Source organism: Camelina sativa, chromosome 2 (assembly GCF_030686135.1).
Source record: "Camelina sativa cultivar CO46 ecotype springtype chromosome 2, ASM3068613v1".
NCBI lineage: Eukaryota > Viridiplantae > Streptophyta > Magnoliopsida > Brassicales > Brassicaceae > Camelina > Camelina sativa.
The window spans coordinates 16,866,133-16,887,636 of NC_141881.1; the positions used below are offsets into that span (position 1 = coordinate 16,866,133).

The following is a 21,504-nucleotide window of genomic DNA, read 5'->3' on the forward strand; positions in this document are numbered from 1 at the left end:
AAAGACCACAACAAAGACCACAACAAACACCACTACAAAAACCACTAAAAAACCACTACAAAGACAAACACAGCGACCACTACAAAGACAACCACAACAATTACAAAACCGAGTCCACTAAACAACAATATGGACATATCTGTAGCTAAAGGAATCGATTATTTACCTCTTACTCGATGATTGTTGCTACTGCTTCCCATTATGTGTGGCTTTCTTCAGGTGACGCTGAGGAAACTCATGAAAAACAAACAATTGCAAGGTTATACTCGGTTTAGCATAAAAGAATCCACATAATCAATACAAACTGAAAACAATCTTAACAGACAAAGCCATAAACTCGGACAGTCAACTAGCTAAACCCACAAACATAAACCAAAAACCTAATTATAACAAAAATTGACACACTCAACCATCGATACCCAAAACATAATCCAATACCCTAAATCGAAACAAAAATCAGAGGAACATATATCTAAAAATACATAGTAAACTATCCAAACAATTTCCCGAAACCCTAAATCGCGAATACATCATAAACCCTAAATCGAATCCGACAAAGAATTTCCCTAATCTATCGAATCCCACAAAGAATTTCTCTAATCTATCGAATCCCACAAACAATTTCCCTAATCTATCGAATCCCCCAAACAATTTCCCTTAACCCTAATCCGAGAATACATCATAAAAACCCTAAATCGAGAATACATCAAAATCGGATTCGAATTTACAACACAAACCTCTTACAATTGGAAACGGTGGATATTTTGGAAGATGATACAACAGATACGCCTTCGCGTTACAAAATCTTCACTTTGATGGAGGCGATCGCCCTTTGCAAAAAAATCGCCGTCGCGATACAGAGAGAGTAAAGAGAGAGAGTCCGAGAGAAAAAATGAAACGATACATCAAGTTTTTTTCTCTCACCCTACCCATAAAACAACAACCTATTACAGGAAGACACGTGTTATGAGGGACACATAAAAATTGTCCCGTTTGTAGGAACGTATCTTTCATTTTTCTATGATTTCGATTTAAATTAATCCTTTTAATTATGTAGGACGTACTAAGGACGGACCAATGCACATGCTCTAAGGATAGGAGACAAAAATTCATCGTAATCTTCAACCAGAACATGGCGTTAGTGGACACACGAAATATCGAGAGAATATATATGAACTTGAAGGGTCGACCTAGGAAAAAAAATTAGTGGGGGCAAATTGCTCTAAGGTGGAGTCGAACACTCCTCATGTGACCATTTTAGGGGTAAACTCAAACCAGTACGTCACTTTTCTTATAATGTCTAACGTAAAACGTTTAGGTATTAGTATATTTACTGGGGACAACTGCCACCACCAACGTCAACGTGGGTCCGCCACTGAACTTGATGAATTGTTGTCCCTTACACTGAGATTATGGTTACGTTCATGTTAATTATCAACTGAGTGCCGATCGAAAAGAAGGCTTTATTCGAGAAAATGGAAAACTATGATGTTGGCCATAATCAAGAAAGCTGATTTTGTGAGGTAACTAAGAGCTTGCAATTCTCACTCAAGAAGGAGAGCACTACCTGATTAAACTGAATATAATCGACAAATCTGTTTTTGATTATGCATGTTGGTTCGGTAATTAACTTTTTTTTTTGTAAGTTTCTAGACCATTATATATATTAATGATCTGATGTAATTCAAGTTTGAAACTATATATGTTGGAAAATCTCTCTTGTTAGTTGATTTCTATACTAAAAGTGACCAGTTGGGTTCCTCTGCCTTTTATTGTTAGTTGATCTTGTTACTTTTGTAACTTAAAAAGATGGTTTGTGTTACTGACAGTAAGCTCCCATGTTTAACTGATGTCAATAACATTTTCTATTTCATTCAATCAATTATTTTAAAAAAAAACAAAAAGATGTCGGTTTCTCAACTTTTTTTGGGTTTGATTCAAATCCTCCAAATCCCACATACTAGTAACTTTGAAAATAAGTTGCCAAGAAGAAAAAAAGGAAATAGAAAACAATATCTTGGTTGCCTTTGTCTTCACAATAATAATAGTGGACTCCAAAGTCCAAAATAAATCTTCATTCGTTTATAGCTAAATTATATCTATACTTCACAAGTTGCGTAGGTAGTCTCAGCATATCTATTTGCGATATTAAATAACATGAATCAACACATATATAGCTTAACAAATAATCAAAATGAATCAACATAAAGACTCTTGCTCACCTCGAACTCTTGGGAGACTCTTTGCGCAGGAGAGAACCAACCGGTATCACAACAACATTACCACGAAGAATCATGTTTTATTCAAGGTCCTTAACAAACAGGTTCGTGATGCAGTTATGCTGAAGAAAAGACGCGAGCAATTGAAATACCTTATGAGAGTTTGGCTAAAGTATTAATAGATTGTTTTCTACTCATATTTCCTTTAACATATTCTTTCTTGTTTTAATTTTTTCGGCAACAAGGAACAATCTTTGTATTCAAGACTATTGTAAGTTTGTAACTTCTTCAAACCTTTTCATTTGATGAAAAGTTCACACATTTATCAAAACAAAATATGAATTAATAGATAGCATAAGTTATTAGAAAGCAAAAAATCAGGATTTTTTTTTTTTTAATAGTAAACAACGAGTGGGGAAGAAAAAAAACGATGGCTTGCTGCTATTGGAGATTACGATGTAGACAACGTTCTTACCACAAACAAAACGATGTATACAGTATAGAGAGGGATATAGGTTAGGCATATGTCCATGCATGTGTAAATGTGTTACGTGTAGGTTAAAAGTAGTGCATTGATCGAGATCAACGATGGAGATTGTAGTAAGAGAAAATAGGCACGTGCGAAAAAAGCAAACGAAGAGCCGAAGAGGATATTAAGCAACGAAAGGAGAGAAGATATGTTTCCTTTGTAATGGGGAACAATTACAAACTCTTTCTCTATTGGTACTTCTCGTTCACTAGCTACTTGTCTTTGATCATTTCAGTTAGTTTCCCCCACGATTTACACAACTTTCTTCTGCTCGTATTTACGATTTTTTATTATTATTTACACATCTTTATATAGACTTACGCATGCACTATATATAGTCGTATAACGCATGCATGATTCATGTGTGTGAAAATTGACGGTAGGAGTAGGACAATGTATATATTTTTTTTTATTTTTTTTAGTAACTCAGTATAAATCTTCAAATATACGGAGGGATCCAAGACTAATCAAACGTTTGGAAAAATAGGATAACTTTTCCACCAAGCTAAAACCACTAGTCTACCACTTCGTGGTTAAAATATATAATTACACTCTAAAGAATTATATATTATGGCTAAATAACTGAAAGTTTTATATAAAGATGATCGATATGCAAATCTAAATTTTTACTAACTAGTAGATGAATATTTATGCTTTGTTAGTTGCATATTATTTTTTCTTTTGTTATCATTAAAATTATAAAATCTGATTTATAGTCAATTCCTATAATACAGAATAACGATATTTGATGGAGTCGAATTTCGGTAGAATCGGTCGCAAAGGTAATGATGTAACCACTTAACTAAAGATACTTCCAATTACATATTGTTTATAAACACAGGGAAAATGATTTATTGTAATGACCTCTTTCACTTTTAATCTCTAATAATCGAGTATCAGTGACCGAATGGACAAAGCCTTAAATTATTTTTCCATGGATTCGATTTTCAGTGACCGGAAACTTATTCTCTTTAGCTTGAACTATGTCACGTTTTTATGTCACTAGAAAACTCTAATAGTCGTCTAGAGAACTAAATAATTTCAAAAACAACTTTTAGAAAATCTGTTGAGTTTATAATTTTTAGAAAACTTTAATATGCCAAAATTCGTCACTAGAACTTAAAAGTCCTTGCAGAAAACATCCATACTATCTTTCAATAGTTTATAATTTTAAAACTTATGTCATCAAAACTTCTCATCTTAATAAAACCACATATGGGCTATCAAATGTACACACATATACGTATATTGTTTTCGATGGTCATGAATCATGATGATCATTTTTCCACGTAAGCAGAGACAAGATATATATAAAATGTCACTAGTTATAAGGAGTGGAGTGGGAATAAGAAGGAAAAAGGAGAAAAGAGAAAGGAAAGGTATACATAATTTTCAAGTCGATTTCGGGTTGATAATTACAGTGAGAGGGAGACAAGACATTGCGCTATACCTAATTGTAACTAGTTTCATTTCTAGACTGATGGACCAATCATATCACTTTCTACTAATATCTTTTAGTTTGAGCTTCATCATAAGATGTCTTCATCACATTTTATTTTAGAGGAAAACAAATTTTATGCATAGTTTTTTGTAACCACACAGTTTCAAATTAAATATAGACGACCCATTTCATGTTTCAAAGAAACTTACAATAGTTTTCTTCCTTTGTAATTAAACATCATCAATTTAATAAATTACTTTCTTAATCTATGGGCGAATTGTTTTTTCTTGGAACAGATGCAAATTCGTTTCTTGAACAATTGTTTTGTCGGAAGAGTAACTTATTGTTTTTCTTCTTCTTTTTTGGAACCACAGCTCGTTCACGATAAATGTGTATATATACATTTTTATTGGTAAATCACTATGAAATTCGAGATTAGTTATTTCCTAACACTAGTTTAGAATCCTTATATAGTTTTCCGATAATCAAAGAAAAATATTTACTCTCAGTTTATTAACCAAAACTACTTCTAGAAGACTTGATGATTAAATAAAAGATATAATCATTAATGGAACTTTGTACTAATTTGATCAGAATGTTGAGAAGAAATTTGATTTGAGTTTTGTTATATTTTTGTTGTTTTAAAACCACATGCAAAATTTAGAAACAAAAATCTATACTATTATATTTCTAAACGTAACGGATGGCGATTGCGATTGCGAAAGGGTTCTGTAGATCTTGAGATGCTGGTTCGCTCGATTCTGGCGGAGGGAGAGAGGGTCTCTCACTCTTGTCCTGTTTGTTGGTCTCGTGGCTGGAGTGGTACTCCTTCTTCGGGTTTGAATAAGATCCCTGCTGAATGGTTGGGATTGGATTTCTTAAAGGAAAATCGGGAATTGATGGGTCTTAATTCTGTGCGGTTGTCGGATCTCAAGGAGATTAATATTTTGATTCGGTCTCTGGGTGAGATCCTGTCCACGCTGTTTTGGCCTTCGTCACGGGATTTGTGGTCTCTTTGGTTGGCGATATCTCCATTGGGTTTTGGGAGGCGGATTTCCTTCTCTTTCTTCTATGGTAAGTCTCAAGGGTACGATTTGGGAAGTAAGATTCAAATGGATTTTGTTGCTTTGAGGTTACGATTGGATTTGATATGGTTCGTGTTTGGTATCTTCTTGATTCGATTTGTTTTCTTTTACGATTTGAGGATGGTTGTTAAAGTATTTAGGTGTGGGTTTGGGTTTTGTTTACGCACTACCTCTCTCACGTTTATCTCTTGGTTTTCTCTTGGGCGTCTTTACTCACTCAGTTTTTTCTGTGTTCTTTTTGTGGTGGGTTCTCACGGTTTCGGTCGAAAGCGAGTTATGGCTCAATTAGCTTTCAGCAAGAGTAAGTCCTCGATGGTTTGTACTGATACGGTGACGATCTCCAACTCTGTCTTGGCTCAGAGAATTCAGCAGTTCTCGATGACCCTGATCGGTAGGCTGATGAATCCGGCTTGTCAAAACATGGAGTCTCTGATTGCTAACTTTCCAAAGATCTGGAAATTGGAGGAAAAGGTTGTGGGAGCAGACCTTGGTCAAGGTGTCTTCCAATTTAATTTTGAGGAAGAAGAGGATATCTTGTCTGTTCTTCAGAATGGACCATATCACTTTGATAGTTGGATGGTCTCTCTTGTGCGATGGGAGCCAGTTATCTCCTCCTCCTATCCCTCGGCGATAAATTTCTGGGTTAAGGTATCAGGGATACCTATGCATTTGTGGGAGGTGGCAACTTTGGAAGCTATTGGTAAGAAGCTTGGGAAGATTCAAGAGGTTGATGAGGAGACTGGTAGCCTCTGCGTTTCAGTTAATGGGTTTAACCCTTTGATTTTTAAAATGGTGGTGCCTTTTGCTTCAAGTGATGAAATCGTCGTGTCATTGGAGTATGAGAAACTGACGGGTGTTTGTGATCATTGCTCGCGGATCACTCACGATGCGAAAGTTTGTCCTGGGATTCTCAAGTCTGGTTCGGGTCAAGTTATGGATGAGAAGATGGATAACAGGGGTGGTCAAAGGCAAACTCTTCCAGTCAAGCAAGAGCAACATCGTAACATAGGGGGTTGGGAAAAGCCTCGAAAACATGCTAAGAGGGCTCTTGACTTTCAATCTGTGGATAATGGCGAGCAAGGATACTTTCCCCAGCAACGTTATGGTGGAGGTGGTCCTTATGGTCCTAGACAACATGAGCACCCCCATGGTCCGGCTTGGGGTCAGCGAAGGAATTACGGTGAAGTTGTTACCCGTGAGGAGGGGTCTCGTCGCGGCACCCAAACGGGATTTGGAGAATCATCGGGGAAGGCCTTTGGGTTTCATCTAAATAGGAAGTCTGTTGGGCTGGCTTGGCCTAAACCTTTGTTCAAGGTGAAACAGGCATCGGCTGAGAAGCAGGCTCCTCCGAGTATTGATCTCAGTTTAGGTGCTTCCGGTAATCGTGTTTCACAAGGGGTTGGAGATCAGGAGGGAAGCGGTTTTAAGGGGGACTCCGGGGGACACTTAGCGATGGATTTTGAGGTTGAAACTGATGACCTTCTTGAGGATGGTGAGTTTGATGACACTGCTAAGGGTGTTAACAAAGATGTCCAGATTGAAGCCGGCTCAACAGTTCAGGGTCTTGCGGTACATTCAAGTTAGGGACCTGATTTACAAGGTGATCAAGGGTCGGAGACTCAGGTTGACTCTGAGGGTGATCCGCAAGGTAACAACTCTTCTTCTGTTTCGGTTGATTTGGATGTGGGGGTTGTTAATAGTGCATTAGCAGCTTTTACGTTAAGAGATACAAGTGGTCAGAAAAGGAGGACTTTAAACCCTTACAGTAGAAAGAATGTTAATCGTACTAGGATAGTTCCTAGGGTTTTGGCTTCTCCTGGGAAACATTTGCTTCTTAGGCTTTGTCTAAACCTGCAGGTGATGGGAATATTCAGAGGCAGTTAGGGAAACCGAATAAAGGGAGTGGCAAACCTTCGGATGGGGGTACTACAAGTAAGAAAGGGATGGGGGCTCTCCCGAAACCGCCGGCTAGAACGTGAAGATTTTGAGCTGGAACTGTCAGGGCATTGGGGTTGATCTGACAGAGGGATATTTGGGAGATTTATGGAAGCAGCATAAACCGGATATTTTATTTTTATCAGAAACTAAAAAAAGTTTTTCCTATTTACAAAAATTCCAGAAGAAGTTTGGTTATAACAATTTGTATTCTGTTGACCCCCTTGGTTTTAGGGGTGGGTTAGCTTTATTTTTTATGGATGAAATAAAACTATCTATTTTATATGAGAGTGATCGTATTATTGATGTACAAGCATGTTTTGGACAACATTTGGTTTTTTTTGTCTTTTGTCTATGGGGATCCTGTCCCGCAAAATCGGGTTACGGTGTGGGAGAAATTAATGGATATTGGATCTTTTCGAATTGATCCTTGGTTTATGATTGGTGATTTTAATGAATTAGTTGGTAATCATGAGAAAAGGGGTGGTGCTTTGCGCCCAGTGTCATCTTTTGTGCCTTTTAATTTAATGATTAATCATTGTGCTATGCTGGAATTTCCCTGCTATGGGGAACAATTGTCATGGCAAGGTAATCGATGTAATAATCAGGTGGTTCGATGTCGTCTAGATCGAGCGTTAGGAAATGAGGATTGGCATAGTTTTTTCCCTAATTCGAAGGTTGATTATTTGGAGATGGTTGGGTCTGACCATTGTCCTATTTTAGCAACCTGTCTTAGAACAGTTTCACGACGGAATAGGCAGTTTCGTTTTGATAAACGTTGGTTGGGAAAGGATGGTTTACTAGGAGCGGTGGAGTCAGGGTGGGCACGCACGAATAATTTCCGAATACCGGCTTTCATGGATAAGATCAGGAATTGCAGAAACTCGATTTCATGGTGGCGAAAAAATAATGTGACGTCTGGTCCATCTCTTATCTCTTCCCTTAAGAGAGCTTTGCAGGAGGCTAAGATGGATGACTCGATCTCCTAGGACGATATAAGGGAAGTCGAGAGGAAACTGAAAGAGGCTTATAGGGACGAGGAAATATATTGGCAACAAAAGAGTAGGAAATTCTGGTTACGTGTGGGAGACAAAAATACTAAATATTTCCATGCATCGACCAAGCAGAGGAGGGTACGGAACAAGATTGTGGGTTTATTTAGTCCGGACAATGTATGGGATGATACACCCATGGGTATGGAGAGGATTGCCTCAAATTATTTTGAGGAGCTTTTTAAAAGATCTGAAGTAAGCGGGATTTCAGATATTCTACAGGAAATGTCACCTATCATTACGGATAGTATGAACCGAAGTTTAACTAGGGAAATTATGGAGTCGGAGGTTCGGAGGGCATTTTTTGCTATGCATCCAGAGAAATCTCCGGGCCCAGACGGTATGACGGCCCTATTTTTCCAACGATTCTGGTCTTCTTTAAAAGAGGATCTGGTGACATTGGTTAAAGAGTTTTTCCGAACGGGTGGTTTTGATCCGCGCCTCAATGAGACTAATATTTGTCTCATTCCTAAGGTGGATCGACCACAACGCATGACGGAATTTCGGCCGATTAGTCTATGTAACGTGAGTTATAAGATTATTTCTAAAGTGTTATGCTTTAGGGTTAAGCGGTGCTTACCATCTCTGGTTTCAGAAACGCAATCGGCTTTTGTTTCTGGGAGATTGATTACAGATAATATTTTAGTTGCGCAGGAAATGTTCCATGGATTAAATACTAATCAACGATGTAAGTCGGATTTTCTGGCATTCAAAACGGATATGAGCAAAGCGTATGACCGTGTTGAATGGGAGTTTCTGGAAGCGGTTATGATTAAATTAGGATTTGATAGACGATGGATTACTTGGATTATGTGGTGTGTTTCTTTGGTCTCGTATCAAGTTCTTCTAAATGGTCAACCTCGGGGTTCCATTTTACCAACGAGGGGTTTACGTCAGGGTGATCCTCTTTCTCCCTATTTGTTCATTCTCTGTACTGAGGCTCTAATAGCAAATATTAAAAAGGCTGAACGTGAGAAGAAACTAACCGGCATATCGATTGCTCGAGATTGCCCGTCAATCTCTCACTTATTGTTTGCTGATGATAGTCTGTTCTTTTGTAAAGCAGAGGAGTCTGAATGTAAGGTGGTAATGGACATTATAGGTAATTACGGGAAAGCGTCGGGACAAGAGGTGAATTTAGCGAAATCTTCTATTATGTTTGGTAAGAAAGTTCCGCCGGATGTAAGATCTCGGATAAAAACTGTAATTAGTATTTCCAGTGAGGGAGGTATGGGTTTTTATTTGGGCATACCTGAAAACCTTCAGGGTTCAAAAACTAACGTTTTTAGTTATGTAAATGATCGCCTGGATGAGCGAGTTAATGGTTGGTCAGCGAAGACCTTATCGAAAGGGGGTAAAGAAATTATGATTAAGTCGGTGGCATTAGCTCTACCAACTCATGTTATGTCGTGCTTTAAATTGCCTCAGGCATTAACGACCAAACTTACGGGAGCCATATCAAGATTCTGGTGGAAGTCTAATGATAAGGCTAGAGGCATGCATTGGGTAGCTTGGGATAAAATGTGCGAGGATAAGTGTGATGGGGGTTTGGGGTTTCGCGCTTTGGAAGAATTTAATGATGCAATGTTGGCTAAGCAGTATTGGAGACTGATTCATTACCCGAATTCTTTAATGGCTCGGGTGATGCGTGGTCGTTACTTCCGGAGAAAACATCCATTACGGGCAACTAAACCATATTCTCCATCATTTGCGTGGAGGAGTTTTTTTTCAGTTAAGGGTCTAGTGGAACGAGGGGCACAATGGATAGTAGGGTCGGGTAGTGATATATCGGTTTGGCGGGATCCTTGGATACCAGATCACCAGCCAAGACCCGCTTCTGGTAGGGGAAGAATCCTACATCCTAATTTGAAGGTCAATCATTTAATTAATCCCCTTACGATGGATTGGCATTTGCCCATATTAGAGGAGTATATGGATCCTGCCGATATTCCGCTTATACAGAGTTTACCAGTTAGTAAGTCATCTCGTTCGGATAGATTGATTTGGCATTATACTAAGTCTGGTAAGTATTCTGTGAGGACTGGTTATAGGCTCGCACGAGAATTACAGAAGGAAGTTGAAATCGGGCCAACATGTACAATTTTACGGGCACAAGCTTGGAAACTTGAAGTCCCTTCAAAGGTTCAACATTTTTTCTGGCAGGTGGCGTCTGGTAGTCTCCCTGTAAAGGAACGGATAGCTCATCGGGGTGTACGGTGTGATGTTACGTGCCAACGGTGCGGTTCTGCGGTGGAGTCTATTAATCACGCTCTTTTTGAGTGTGTACGATCCCGTTTGGTTTGGGAGTTAGCGTCGGGACATACACCGTCGTCTGGTTTTCCTAATGGATCAGTGTATTCAAATTTAGATTTCATATATTCTATGGTCTTCTCAAGCTCAAGGGTTTCGAGTATTGGATATTTGTTGCCCTGGTTACTTTGGACAATTTGGAAAGATAGGAATAAAAATGTTTTTCAAGGAGTCGAGGCTGAGCCAATGGATATTTTAAATCAGGCGACAAATGACAAACTTTTGTGGGAAGAGGCGAAGTCTTTTTCTGTGCACTTCTTGCCTTCCCAGCCAGCTCCGGAGGAAAGGGTTATTTCTGTTCGTTGTCGGGTTGATGGTTCCTGGAAAGGTTCTGACCCTTTGGAGGGCTTGGGTTGGTGGTTTGGTACCCATGATGACAGGACGCTACTTTTGGGAGCTCGCAGTTTTCAACGCAGTCCTTCTTCCCTTCACTCGGAGTTTAATGCCTTGCTTTGAGCTATGGAGTCTCTTCGGGCGGCGGAGATTGATTGTTAGAATTTTGAGTCAGATAGTGCTGAACTGGTGGCGATGGTGCAGACTCCAGATGACTGGCCAGCTTTTTCGCATTTATTGGAAGATTTCCAATCCCTCAGATCATCTTACTCGTCCTTCACCCTGACCCAGATTCCGCGAACGTCAAACGTCCAAGCAGACTGTCTTGCTCGCTCCTCTAAATCTTTAGCTACTGAAATCTCATTTGTAAACTCCTTTGCTCCAGTTTGGTCAACCAATCTTGGAGTCACTTTTTAATTTATTTTAATGTTAGGTTGAAAAAAAAATAAAAAATCCACATGCATATAATTTCGTTTGTTTATGTGACACTTTTGTACGACAAAATCAGATTTGGATTCGTACTTTTTTTTAGGTCAATAAATTCTGTTGTTTAATAAAATTTAGGATAGAGTCGTCTCGAATTTTAATTAAGATCGTTTTGATTTTAGTCATACTTTTTTCTCAAACTATACGTACGTAGTTTGTATTTATTCTTGTATACATTAGATTAGAGAGTTCACATAAAAAAGTTATACAAATAATGACATCACATCACCAGCCCAAAGAAAAAAGAAAAAAGAAAAACCATGCCAAACTCAAACCCCACGTTACTAAACAAAACAAAAAAAAATCTTTATAAAACGGCATCTTCTCTTCATATATATTTTATAATTCTCTCATCTCAATCGAAACAAACACTAACAATGGTGGTCGAAGAAGATTCACGTCTCATAAATCTCCAACACAAGTACAACCCGACAATGCCCGAGGTACTAAATTATATCTAAAATTTATATTCTCGGTACACTTCTCCCTCAACTAGAGTCTTTCAAATATCTCTTCTCTTATTATTTATTTATTTTTGTCATTTAAAATATTTAAAAGGTGGTGGAGGAGATGAAGAGGATTTGGGACATAAGTTTTCCGGTGGCCGCCATGAGCATATTAAACTACCTAAAGAACATGACTTCCGTCGTGTGTATGGGCCGGCTCGGTAGTCTCGAGCTCGCTGGTGGAGCCTTAGCCGTCGGTTTCACCAACATAACCGGTTACTCCGTCCTCTCCGGTTTAGCCACTGGTATGGAACCACTTTGTGGTCAATCCATCGGTTCCAAAAACCCTTCACTCGCTTCCTTAACCCTCAAGCGAACCATTTTACTCCTTCTTTTAGCTTCTCTTCCCATCTCACTCCTCTGGCTAAACCTCACGCCTCTAATGCTAATGCTCCGCCAACAACATGACATCACACGTGTGGCATCTCTTTATTGCTCCTTCTCTTTGCCTGATCTTCTTGCTAATAGCTTCCTTCATCCTTTATGCATTTACTTACGTTGTAAAGGCACCACTTGGCCTTTGATGTGGTGCACGTTAGTCTCCGTCCTTTTACATCTTCCCATTACCGCTTTCTTCACGTTTTACATCTCTCTCGGAGTCGCCGGAGTCGCCGTCTCTTCTTTTCTGAGCAACTTCATCTCCTTGTCGCTTCTCCTTTGCTACATCTACTTGGGAAACAACAACGACAACGAAAACGACAAAACCAGTTCTAAGTCTCTTTGTCTTGATACGCCGTTGATGCTCTCAGGTTTGAGAGACCCCGGTGAAGATGAAGTGTGGACAACGCTGGTCAAATTCGCTGTCCCGAGCTGTATGGCAGTTTGTTTGGAGTGGTGGTGGTACGAGTTCATGACGGTCCTCGCTGGATATCTCCCGGAGCCGAAGGTGGCGCTTGCAACAGCCGCCATCGTGATCCAAACAACGTCATTGATGTATACAATCCCGACGGCCCTCTCTGCTGCGGTCTCCACGAGGGTAAGCAACGAGTTAGGAGCAGGACGGCCGGAGAAAGCACGTACCGCGGCGACTGTAGCGGTTGGGGCCGCCTTGGCCGTGTCAATATTTGGACTTGTGGGGACCACCGTGGGGAGAGACGCATGGGGGAGAGTTTTCACGGCGGACGGAGTAGTCCTCGAGCTGACGGCGGCGGTTCTTCCGGTGATAGGAGCTTGTGAGCTTGCCAACTGTCCTCAAACCATTAGCTGTGGGATCCTACGTGGCAGCGCGAGGCCACGTGTAGGAGCTAAGATTAATTTCTACGCCTTTTATGTAGTTGGAGCACCCGTGGCCGTTGTTTTAGCGTTTGTGTGGGGTTTAGGCTTCATGGGCCTATGTTATGGATTGCTTGGGGCACAGCTAGCTTGTGCAATCTCTATTTTGACCGTTGTCTATAACACAGATTGGAACAAAGAGTCTCTGAAGGCTCATGACTTGGTGGGTAAAAACGTCGTTTCACCTGATGTCGATCAAATTATTGTAAAATGCGAAGAAGGGATACTATACTAACAGAAATATTTTTGGTTCTTCATACTGTATCTTCGTTTCTGTCTTCTATTATTACAAATTGTTTCCATATCTATATGTATGTTTGTTATACATTAATACAAGTGTCTTCATTAGACAATTAAGGAGAGAATGTAAAACTTTATTGAAACCAAGATGTGCATTATTGAAGCGAGTGGATTCATAAATTGGATGATGACGACTTCAACGGATGCGATGGCTATGACCATGACGTGTAAGATATATTGGGTGCATGAGTGTATATAGAGATACCGAACCACATGGAAAAACAAGAGTTTATTGGCCGGAACACATGTGCAAGCATGTGCATGTGTACCCATAACCAAAATAGGCATCATATTAGTGTCCTTGTGGCCTTCTCGCTTCTTTTCTTCACCTTAATTATCTTTCACAACAACTAAAGCTTTAATCCCATACTTTCAGAAACCTTTAAATGGAAATATATTATTCTGCATTCTCAATCCAAATTAATGTTTACATGTTGGCAGTGGAATAAAGCAGCTAGTATTATGTTTAATGAGGTTTAAAGAAACAAACATCACTGTCACATTTTCAAAAACATAATATCATTGAGATTCAAAACAAATGTGGCATATGATCAATCCACTAACAGAAAAGAAAGTAATTTTAACTATTTGTTCTAATAACTAAATTTGACATCAATAATTTTTAGTTATATGGTGAAGCGGTGATGAAACTGAGTTGCCTAATTTCAGAAAATTTGTAGGACCATATATATATCTAGAAAATTTGTATGCAAAAGTATTTATGTTCCGGTTAAAATTAGTAAATGGAGAAATGGTAAATCTAATTAATGAATACATTAGCCAAGAATATACATATTTGGGTGTAGTGAAAGTAAGCCCGAAGGAGATAGGTGGGGAGGAGATAAGGAGAGAGACACAATATGTTTTGTTTCCTTTGTTGTTAACAAATACTAAGACCTTTGAGGGGACTGCTGGAGAGGGAGGAAAATTGGCAGCTCTGAAGCGAGAATCAGGTACTTATCAGTCTATACTCAGATGCTTCATTATCAGGCTGATATGGTTTTTATTTCATGATCATCTTTTGGCTTCTTTGTTATATGCAGAAGATGGTGTTCTCTCTAGCGAAATAGGTCTTCATTTAGAGGACTCCCCTGGTACTTGGATCAGTTAAATAATTCATAGAATTTGACTGAGACGTGATATGTGGGTCTCATGTTATATCATTGTTTGCAGTAATGTTCAGCATCAAGTCCTTTAGGATTCCGGAGCTTGTTATTGAAGTTCCAGAGACAGCAACTGTAGGCTTACTGAAGGTGCGTGATTAATTTATCTTTTCCTGTCTATCTCTTTAGATGTTTCGGTTCTGCTGTGTGCAATGATCAATGTTATTTCATAACATTAGTCATGATACTTAATACTTTTGGTTTCAGAGGACGGTGAAAGAGGCTGTTACTGCTTTACTCAGTGGTCGAATACGTATTGGGGTGTTAGTCTAAGGGAAGAAGGTTAGAGATGACAGCAGCACTCTATCACAGACTGGTCTTTTGTGTATAGAAAACAACCTTGGATTCCCCTTGGAGCCTGGTCCCGAAACATTTCTTGTACCTCTTTCGTGTAGGGAAAACAACCTTGGCCTAGGTATATTTGGTATGTTTTAGTTATAATTAGCAGCTCAACATTAAAAACTTTTGTAATGATTGTTTGGATGTTTTCTGGAACTTATGTTAGATGTATGTTGAAACTTATGTCTTTGTTTAATTTCATCTTTGTTATGTTTTAATTATAGTTTTCATAATCAGTTTTGGTATTACAAAATCAAATAATTCGTTTTTACCAGAATTTTTAAAAAAACATAATAATTAAACAGTCGTAAAACAGTCACCAAAACATACACAAAACAGTAACCAAAACAGTCGCAAATGAGTAATCAGATCAGTCGCTAAAGCGTTGCAAATTCAGTCGCAACTTTAGCGACTGTTTGGCAAGGCAATCACGACCACAATTATCAGTCGCCAATTAGTAGCTCCGTGTCGACTGTTTGGCGACTGGTTATTTTAGCAACGCACTGTTTAGCGACTACGTATATCAGTCGCCAATCAGTCGTAACTAAGTAGTTTGCGACTGTTTAGTTACTGTTTTTGTAGTCGGCAAATCCATGTTTTCTTGTAGTGAACCTAAGAATTAGCCCAATATTCTTGTCTCTGCAAGGGTTTTTTAACCAAACAACTGCATCCGCCAAGATTACTGGAGGGGAAACACGAGCTTTAGAGGTGAAGAAAGACCAAACCTCCCTGGAGAAAGGACAGTTAAAGAATAAATGTTGGAGGTTTTCATCCTGCGTACCACAGAGGAGACAGAGAGGTGGAACTAACAGTCCCCATCTAATCAACCTATCCCTGGTATGAAGACGTCCCCTCACAACAAGCCATGTGATAAAGGCATGTTTTGGTATCCTCCCTTTGAACAACTTAACGTGTAAGCATTTGAGTGGATGGAGTTTGAAATGAAAATTTAACAGCAGTCAACAAGGCGACAATCAGAACCGGTCCCAAGCACAGGCTGATGAAGCATGTGCTTGCGGCCCGGAAATTATATCTAATATTTCGGCCCTCAAATTTAAGAAAATTGTTGTTAGTGTAGTGGTAAAGCTGTTCAACCTTGTGTCTGTGGTCTACGGTTCGAACCATAGCACCATCAGTTTTTACAATTTTTTTTTCTTTCTTTGGCTTACTAAAAAGCCAGCCTTATCATAGTTTTGAGCTTGTGGCCCCAATATCTTGTGCGACGGCTCTGGCGACAATAATACTACGTACGTTCATATTTTTGCTATGCACCGATGCACGCTAACAGAACTAAGAAAGATCAAGGCAGATGTAATGCAGTTGAATGACTCTAACCATTCAAAAAAAAAAAAACACAAGGAATCCAAAACATCCAAAAGGCAAAAGAGAAGGAGATCGAAGAAAAAGTCAGTTTGGTCTGGTCCCGGTTTAAAATGGGTTTGAAGCCAATAAACAAGAATGAACCAAAGTCGAAGTCCAAAGAGACTTTGGCAAAATTATGAGCACCTCGCAGACTTCATTGTGTAGCTAGTCAACTTCCTATGCAAAGATTCACACACCTTGAGTAGGACATTGCACCCCTTTTAAGTTCAGTAACTTCAGGGACATCGAGCTGTGTAGCTGAGAAGTGAATTCCATCTCCTCCAAACACAGAAAATAGTGCCAAAAATGCATTATCATATGAGTGAGTGAACATCAGGATTCAGGACAAGAAGTAAGTGAACGTCCCATGTGTTTAATTAGTATATATGACACTTTATATTATCGATCCACAGATTTAAAGGTAAGCTTCATGATATTTTCTATTAGTAAAGAACATTTGATAAGTATTTTCAACCATCGTATAAACAACATTCATGAACATAATAAACAAGCTCTAAACAGTGTTGAGTTCCGAATGTTTTGATCAGAACTAACTGATAAAACAATAAATCCTTATTCGAAAAGGAAAACAAACAGATAAATCAAACGATTAATATCTATATTATTATTTTCACAGTATTTTTCAGAAGAAGGCTTGGAGTTCAGACTTATTTACATACAATGCCACTGTAATTAAAACATTTAATACAAAAAACAAAAAAAACTATAGTATCAATACATTAAAAGTATTATGTTTCTCTCCAGGCTTGACACATCAGCTTTGTTATTCATGCAGGAGCTGACACCTCAGTTAAAACAGGTAACCAATGAAAACATTTTAATTAATACAGCTTACCTGATTTTACGCCTATGTGGACTAAATAGAAGAGAACCGAACCGAACGTGAGAGTGTTTTTATTTCTCCTGGCTTTCTTTTACTTACGGTTCGGTTTGGAAGCGTACAACAGAGGAACTCAAAGCGTTAATTTTTTGTCAAATCACTTGAATCTGAGTGCAATTACTTTAGATCTAAGTAAAATCCATGCAAATATATGTGTTTTGAGGTTAATCTGAGAAAAAATTATATGCGGCGCTGCAACCTAAAAAACTAACGAAGAAGAAAAGCAATAAGGTTTTTTTTTGTTTGTTACTTACACATGGCCTATATTTTTTTAATTAAAAACTGATTATTGAGCTGTTTTTTTCTGGACCTTTCGTTTGGGCTTTTTGTTTAGCTAACGAGGATGTCTTTCTTTGCTTATGTATTTCGGCTTTGTGTAATATATTTGATATCAATGAAATTTAGTGTTAAAAAGAGATGGGAACAAAAAAATCTACATTTAAATTAATGAAATAAAGATATATATGGCATACTCTACAATTTAAGATATGATATTTTGAATTATTCATAACTATACAATTAAATTATACAAAACATATTATATATATATATACGCGTACTGTTTCCTAATTTTTAAAAAGATTTCATGAAAAAAAACACTAAGAATTCAAATATGTTTTGGAGATTATATTTGGAGATTAAAATTGAGGATGGAGAAAAGAGGAAGGAGGAGGCTTCTGTGTGGGTTTATTTACAAGTTGCGGAGGAGAGAATCAAAGAAAAGGTTGTGAGTACATTGCATCAAGCTTCGGAGTTCGAAGCACCACTGGACCGAGTTGATTTATCTGGTCGGAAACTGATTGCTCCTTGAAGAATTTGCAAAAATTCAAAGTCTCCTTGTCCCGAATCTCTACAACAATCAACTTGAGATATGTTCTAAATAAAATAAAATAAATTGTGACATATGATCAAGTCTGTTAGTGTCCTGATATTTTATGTGTCAAAGATGTAAACTTTTGCTTTTGATCTGTAATTTTACGTATTTTTTTTTCTTTTACTTTTGCATATATTCTTTAGCTTTTGGATCGGTTCTTGTCAAAATATAAACTTATATGGATTGTCTTTAATAAATAATATATTTTGATCAGTTTTTGTGTTGATGTCTAGATTGAGATATATTTTAAAGTGTATGTTGTTATGTCTTGTTTTTTTTTTGGACAAAGTTGTTATGTCTTGTTAACGCCTAAAACCTGCAACAAGAATAAAGGTCGACAAAGAGAGAAAGAGATGACATATTGATGACCAATTAAAAAAGAAAAGAAGACAATGTATGTGTACAATACTACAATGGGAAAATGTCATGAAAACCCACTTTGGGTGTGAGCTTTTATTGATAGAGGACGCGAGGAAGGGCAAAAGAAAGCTCTCCTTTGATAAGTAGTTCCAAAACCTCAAAAGGGTCCGGCAGGCTAGTGATCAGAAACCTAAAATCAGACAATGATAGAGCGCCCGTACAATAGGAAAATGTCATGAAAACCCACTTTGGGTGTGAGTTGTGTCACAAAAACCCACTTTCCACTCATGATATGCTTTCCCAAATTTTTTGCTTATGTGTCCACACATTTTGGACGATTTTGCCCCTCTCCTCTTTCTCTCCTTCTTTTCTCTCTTTTTCTCTTCTTTTTTGTTGTTAACACTTAAACAAAGTAAAATACATTTATTTGTTATCATAAAAAAAATTTTCTACTGATTTCTATAAAATATATTATGATTACATATTTTCTACATTTTAAGATACATATTGCTATATTTTTTATGAATTTTTAGATTATACAGTATCCATCAGTCGTTGAACATTTGTTTAATTATAAGTGGATAATCAATTGTAGTATTGTTAATAGATAGTTACTTGTGTTTATTCATACAAAATATACATACATAAATTTGGTTAGATCTTTATCCATAGCATATTATCCATAACACAACATAGACCAAATAAGTACAAAACCCTTTAATTCTAAATTTTAAATCCTAGAACATAAACCCTTGAACCTAAAACCAAAACTATTCACTTTAAAAAAAAATAAACAAAGTTTAGTGGATAGAAAAACTATGGATAGGTCTCCATGGATTTACAAAGCATATCTAGACATTAAGCTGAAGAATAGCAGTTGAATGGTGGCTATGGATGTGATCATGTGGATATTTTTTTGTGGATACCAATGTAGACAGACCAAAGAATCATCATACAACATCCACACAATTAAATCCATAGACACCATGAGCTCCTTGCTTCATATTTTTTGTTGGTCCAGAAACATATACACTCATAAGTGGTTAATAAACAAAATAAAAATTAACAACATTGATTTATTTAGAACATTGAATATCAATCATGTGGATTAGTAGTTATGGATACTTATCTTATAATATCTTGCTCATTCTTTACATGAGCAGAAATTTGTCCAAGATAAATTAGCCACATAGATTTCTTTTAGCTAAATGTTTTTGTACTATTTTTCAGCTAGAAGTAGGTATATTAGAACTTAGAAGTGTCACTAGAAGCATACTACACAATAAACATGGTCATTATTAATCTCAAAGCCTATCCACCAAATTCTGACCACGTGGACAAGCAATCCAGATGAAAATTATTGACAAGTTTGTTGCATGTTCAAACATCACTATAGTTTAGCCACTTAGATGTCTTTTAGCCAAATGTTTTTGTACTATTTTTAAGCTAGAATTAGAGATATTAGAACTTAGAAGTATCACTAGAAGCATACTACACAACAAACATGGTCATTATTAATCTCTAAGCCTATCCACCAAACTCTGACCACGTGGACAAGCAATCCAGATGAAATTTATTGACAAGTTTGTTGCATGTTCAAACATCACCATAGTTTAGGGTTTAGACTTTAGATGGTATATAGATTCAATGTCTATGTTTTGAGTTCAAGTTGTATTGTCTAAGGTTCAAGGTGTAGGATTTAGGGGTTAAGATTAAAAGTTTAGGTATGTGGATGATGTGTCTATATTTTTAATTCATGGTTTAGGATTTAGGGTTCAAGGTGTATGGTTTAGGGTTTAGGATTTAAGATTTAGGGTATAAGGTTTACGTTTTTGGGCTTATATGGATTTAGTGTCTATGTGGTGTTAGGATTTAAGATTTAGGGTATAAGGTTAACTTTTTTTGTTTGTCAACAACTAAAGTTACTAAACTTAAAATTTAGTATGTTTATCACCAACTAAAGTTACTAAACTTAAAATTTAGTAATGAAAATGAAAAATAAATGTTAAAAAAAAAAAATATTAGAAAAGAAAGAGTAAAGTTAGAGAGAGAGATGAGAAAGAAAAAAAAAAGTAGAAAGAGAAGGTTAGTTTAGTTAGAGGGTGTAAGTTGTAATTTGACATAAGAAAAGTATATGGATAGTAGAAAGTGGGTGTAAGTGTCAATACTTTAGGAGAAAGTGGGTGTGGGTGTCATTTTCCCTACTACAATCAATACTAAAAAGCTTGAGTATAGATTTTAATATTCTGATTTGTTTGTCAATTATTAATAAATTAATAGATTTTTTTTTAAATGAAGCACAAGGCCTATTGTTTTGCCACGTGAAATAAACATCGCCTAAATAAAATTAAACCAAACTTAACCGGTAATATATACACCGAACTGGTTTAAACTTTGTTTCAACGAGAACCTTCCTCAGCAGACACCAGTAGTATTTATGATCGATGACTGATTTCAGTATATATAACCTTTATGGGTTTTACTTTTACATAAGGTGAACCAGACCCCATCATCAAATCAAAAGCCCAATCATAAACCCCAAAAAGGAGATGTTAATGACAAAAAAAATGTTTTGATAGATTTCTTTTTTGATTAAAAACATTCAATAAAGTTTCATATCCGAAGACAAAAATGGTTGGACAATTCTGAACACAAGTTCGACTCAAATGAGTTAATTTTTCCGAAGCGAGAAAAAACATTTTTCATTATATGTTTAATAATTAATTAACTAATCTAAAAAACATGTAAGGAAGTAGAGTTGATATAACACAATCAAACAATTTTTTTAAAACAAAATATTCTTAAAAATCTCCTTGGTTTGATAAAAACATTAAATATCAAACACCAAAATTGATTAAATAAAACAACAACTAACAATAATAATGGTCCTCCAATACATACTAATACAAGAAAAAATGATTTTAATCTACAGTTTCATTTCAATAATAAAACTAGCAATACATAATAACAAAAACCTAAAACCGAAAATATTACCAATGAATATTGTTAAAAATTATATTAATAATGATTTTTTTTA

At 37.0% G+C, this 21,504-nt stretch overlaps 4 protein-coding genes across 5 annotated transcripts; all 4 read left to right on the forward strand.

Moving 5' to 3' along the window:
• The first annotated feature begins 4,359 nt into the window (after nucleotides 1–4,359).
• LOC104723468 (uncharacterized) lies at nucleotides 4,360–7,494 on the forward strand. 2 transcript variants are annotated; one of them, XM_087484365.1, is made up of 3 exons: nucleotides 4,360–5,263; nucleotides 5,545–6,922; nucleotides 7,132–7,494. In XM_087484365.1, the coding sequence occupies exons 1-2, from the start codon at nucleotides 5,261–5,263 to the stop codon at nucleotides 6,856–6,858; spliced, it is 1,317 nt and encodes a 438-aa protein (XP_087340491.1). In that variant the 5' UTR covers nucleotides 4,360–5,260; the 3' UTR covers nucleotides 6,859–6,922; nucleotides 7,132–7,494. The 2 variants fall into 2 exon arrangements, with proteins under 2 accessions (XP_087340491.1, XP_010440149.2); XM_010441847.3 differs by having other exon boundaries at nucleotides 4,390–6,922.
• A 116-nt stretch (nucleotides 7,495–7,610) lies between these two features.
• Nucleotides 7,611–8,198, forward strand: LOC147948752 (uncharacterized). The gene has a single exon (XM_087468414.1). It carries the CDS (start codon nucleotides 7,611–7,613, stop codon nucleotides 8,196–8,198), a length of 588 nt encoding a protein of 195 aa, XP_087324540.1.
• Nucleotides 8,199–11,692: 3,494 nt separating this feature from the next.
• On the forward strand, nucleotides 11,693–13,521 carry LOC104723458 (protein DETOXIFICATION 55). Its single transcript, XM_010441837.2, has 2 exons — nucleotides 11,693–11,833; nucleotides 11,949–13,521. Exons 1-2 carry the CDS (start codon nucleotides 11,768–11,770, stop codon nucleotides 13,401–13,403), a joined length of 1,521 nt encoding a protein of 506 aa, XP_010440139.1. The 5' UTR covers nucleotides 11,693–11,767; the 3' UTR covers nucleotides 13,404–13,521.
• A 698-nt stretch (nucleotides 13,522–14,219) lies between these two features.
• Nucleotides 14,220–15,201, forward strand: LOC147948753 (telomere repeat-binding protein 4-like). The gene is made up of 4 exons (XM_087468423.1): nucleotides 14,220–14,421; nucleotides 14,512–14,562; nucleotides 14,642–14,721; nucleotides 14,839–15,201. The coding sequence occupies exons 1-4, from the start codon at nucleotides 14,220–14,222 to the stop codon at nucleotides 14,902–14,904; spliced, it is 399 nt and encodes a 132-aa protein (XP_087324549.1). The 3' UTR covers nucleotides 14,905–15,201.
• Nucleotides 15,202–21,504: the final 6,303 nt, after the last annotated feature.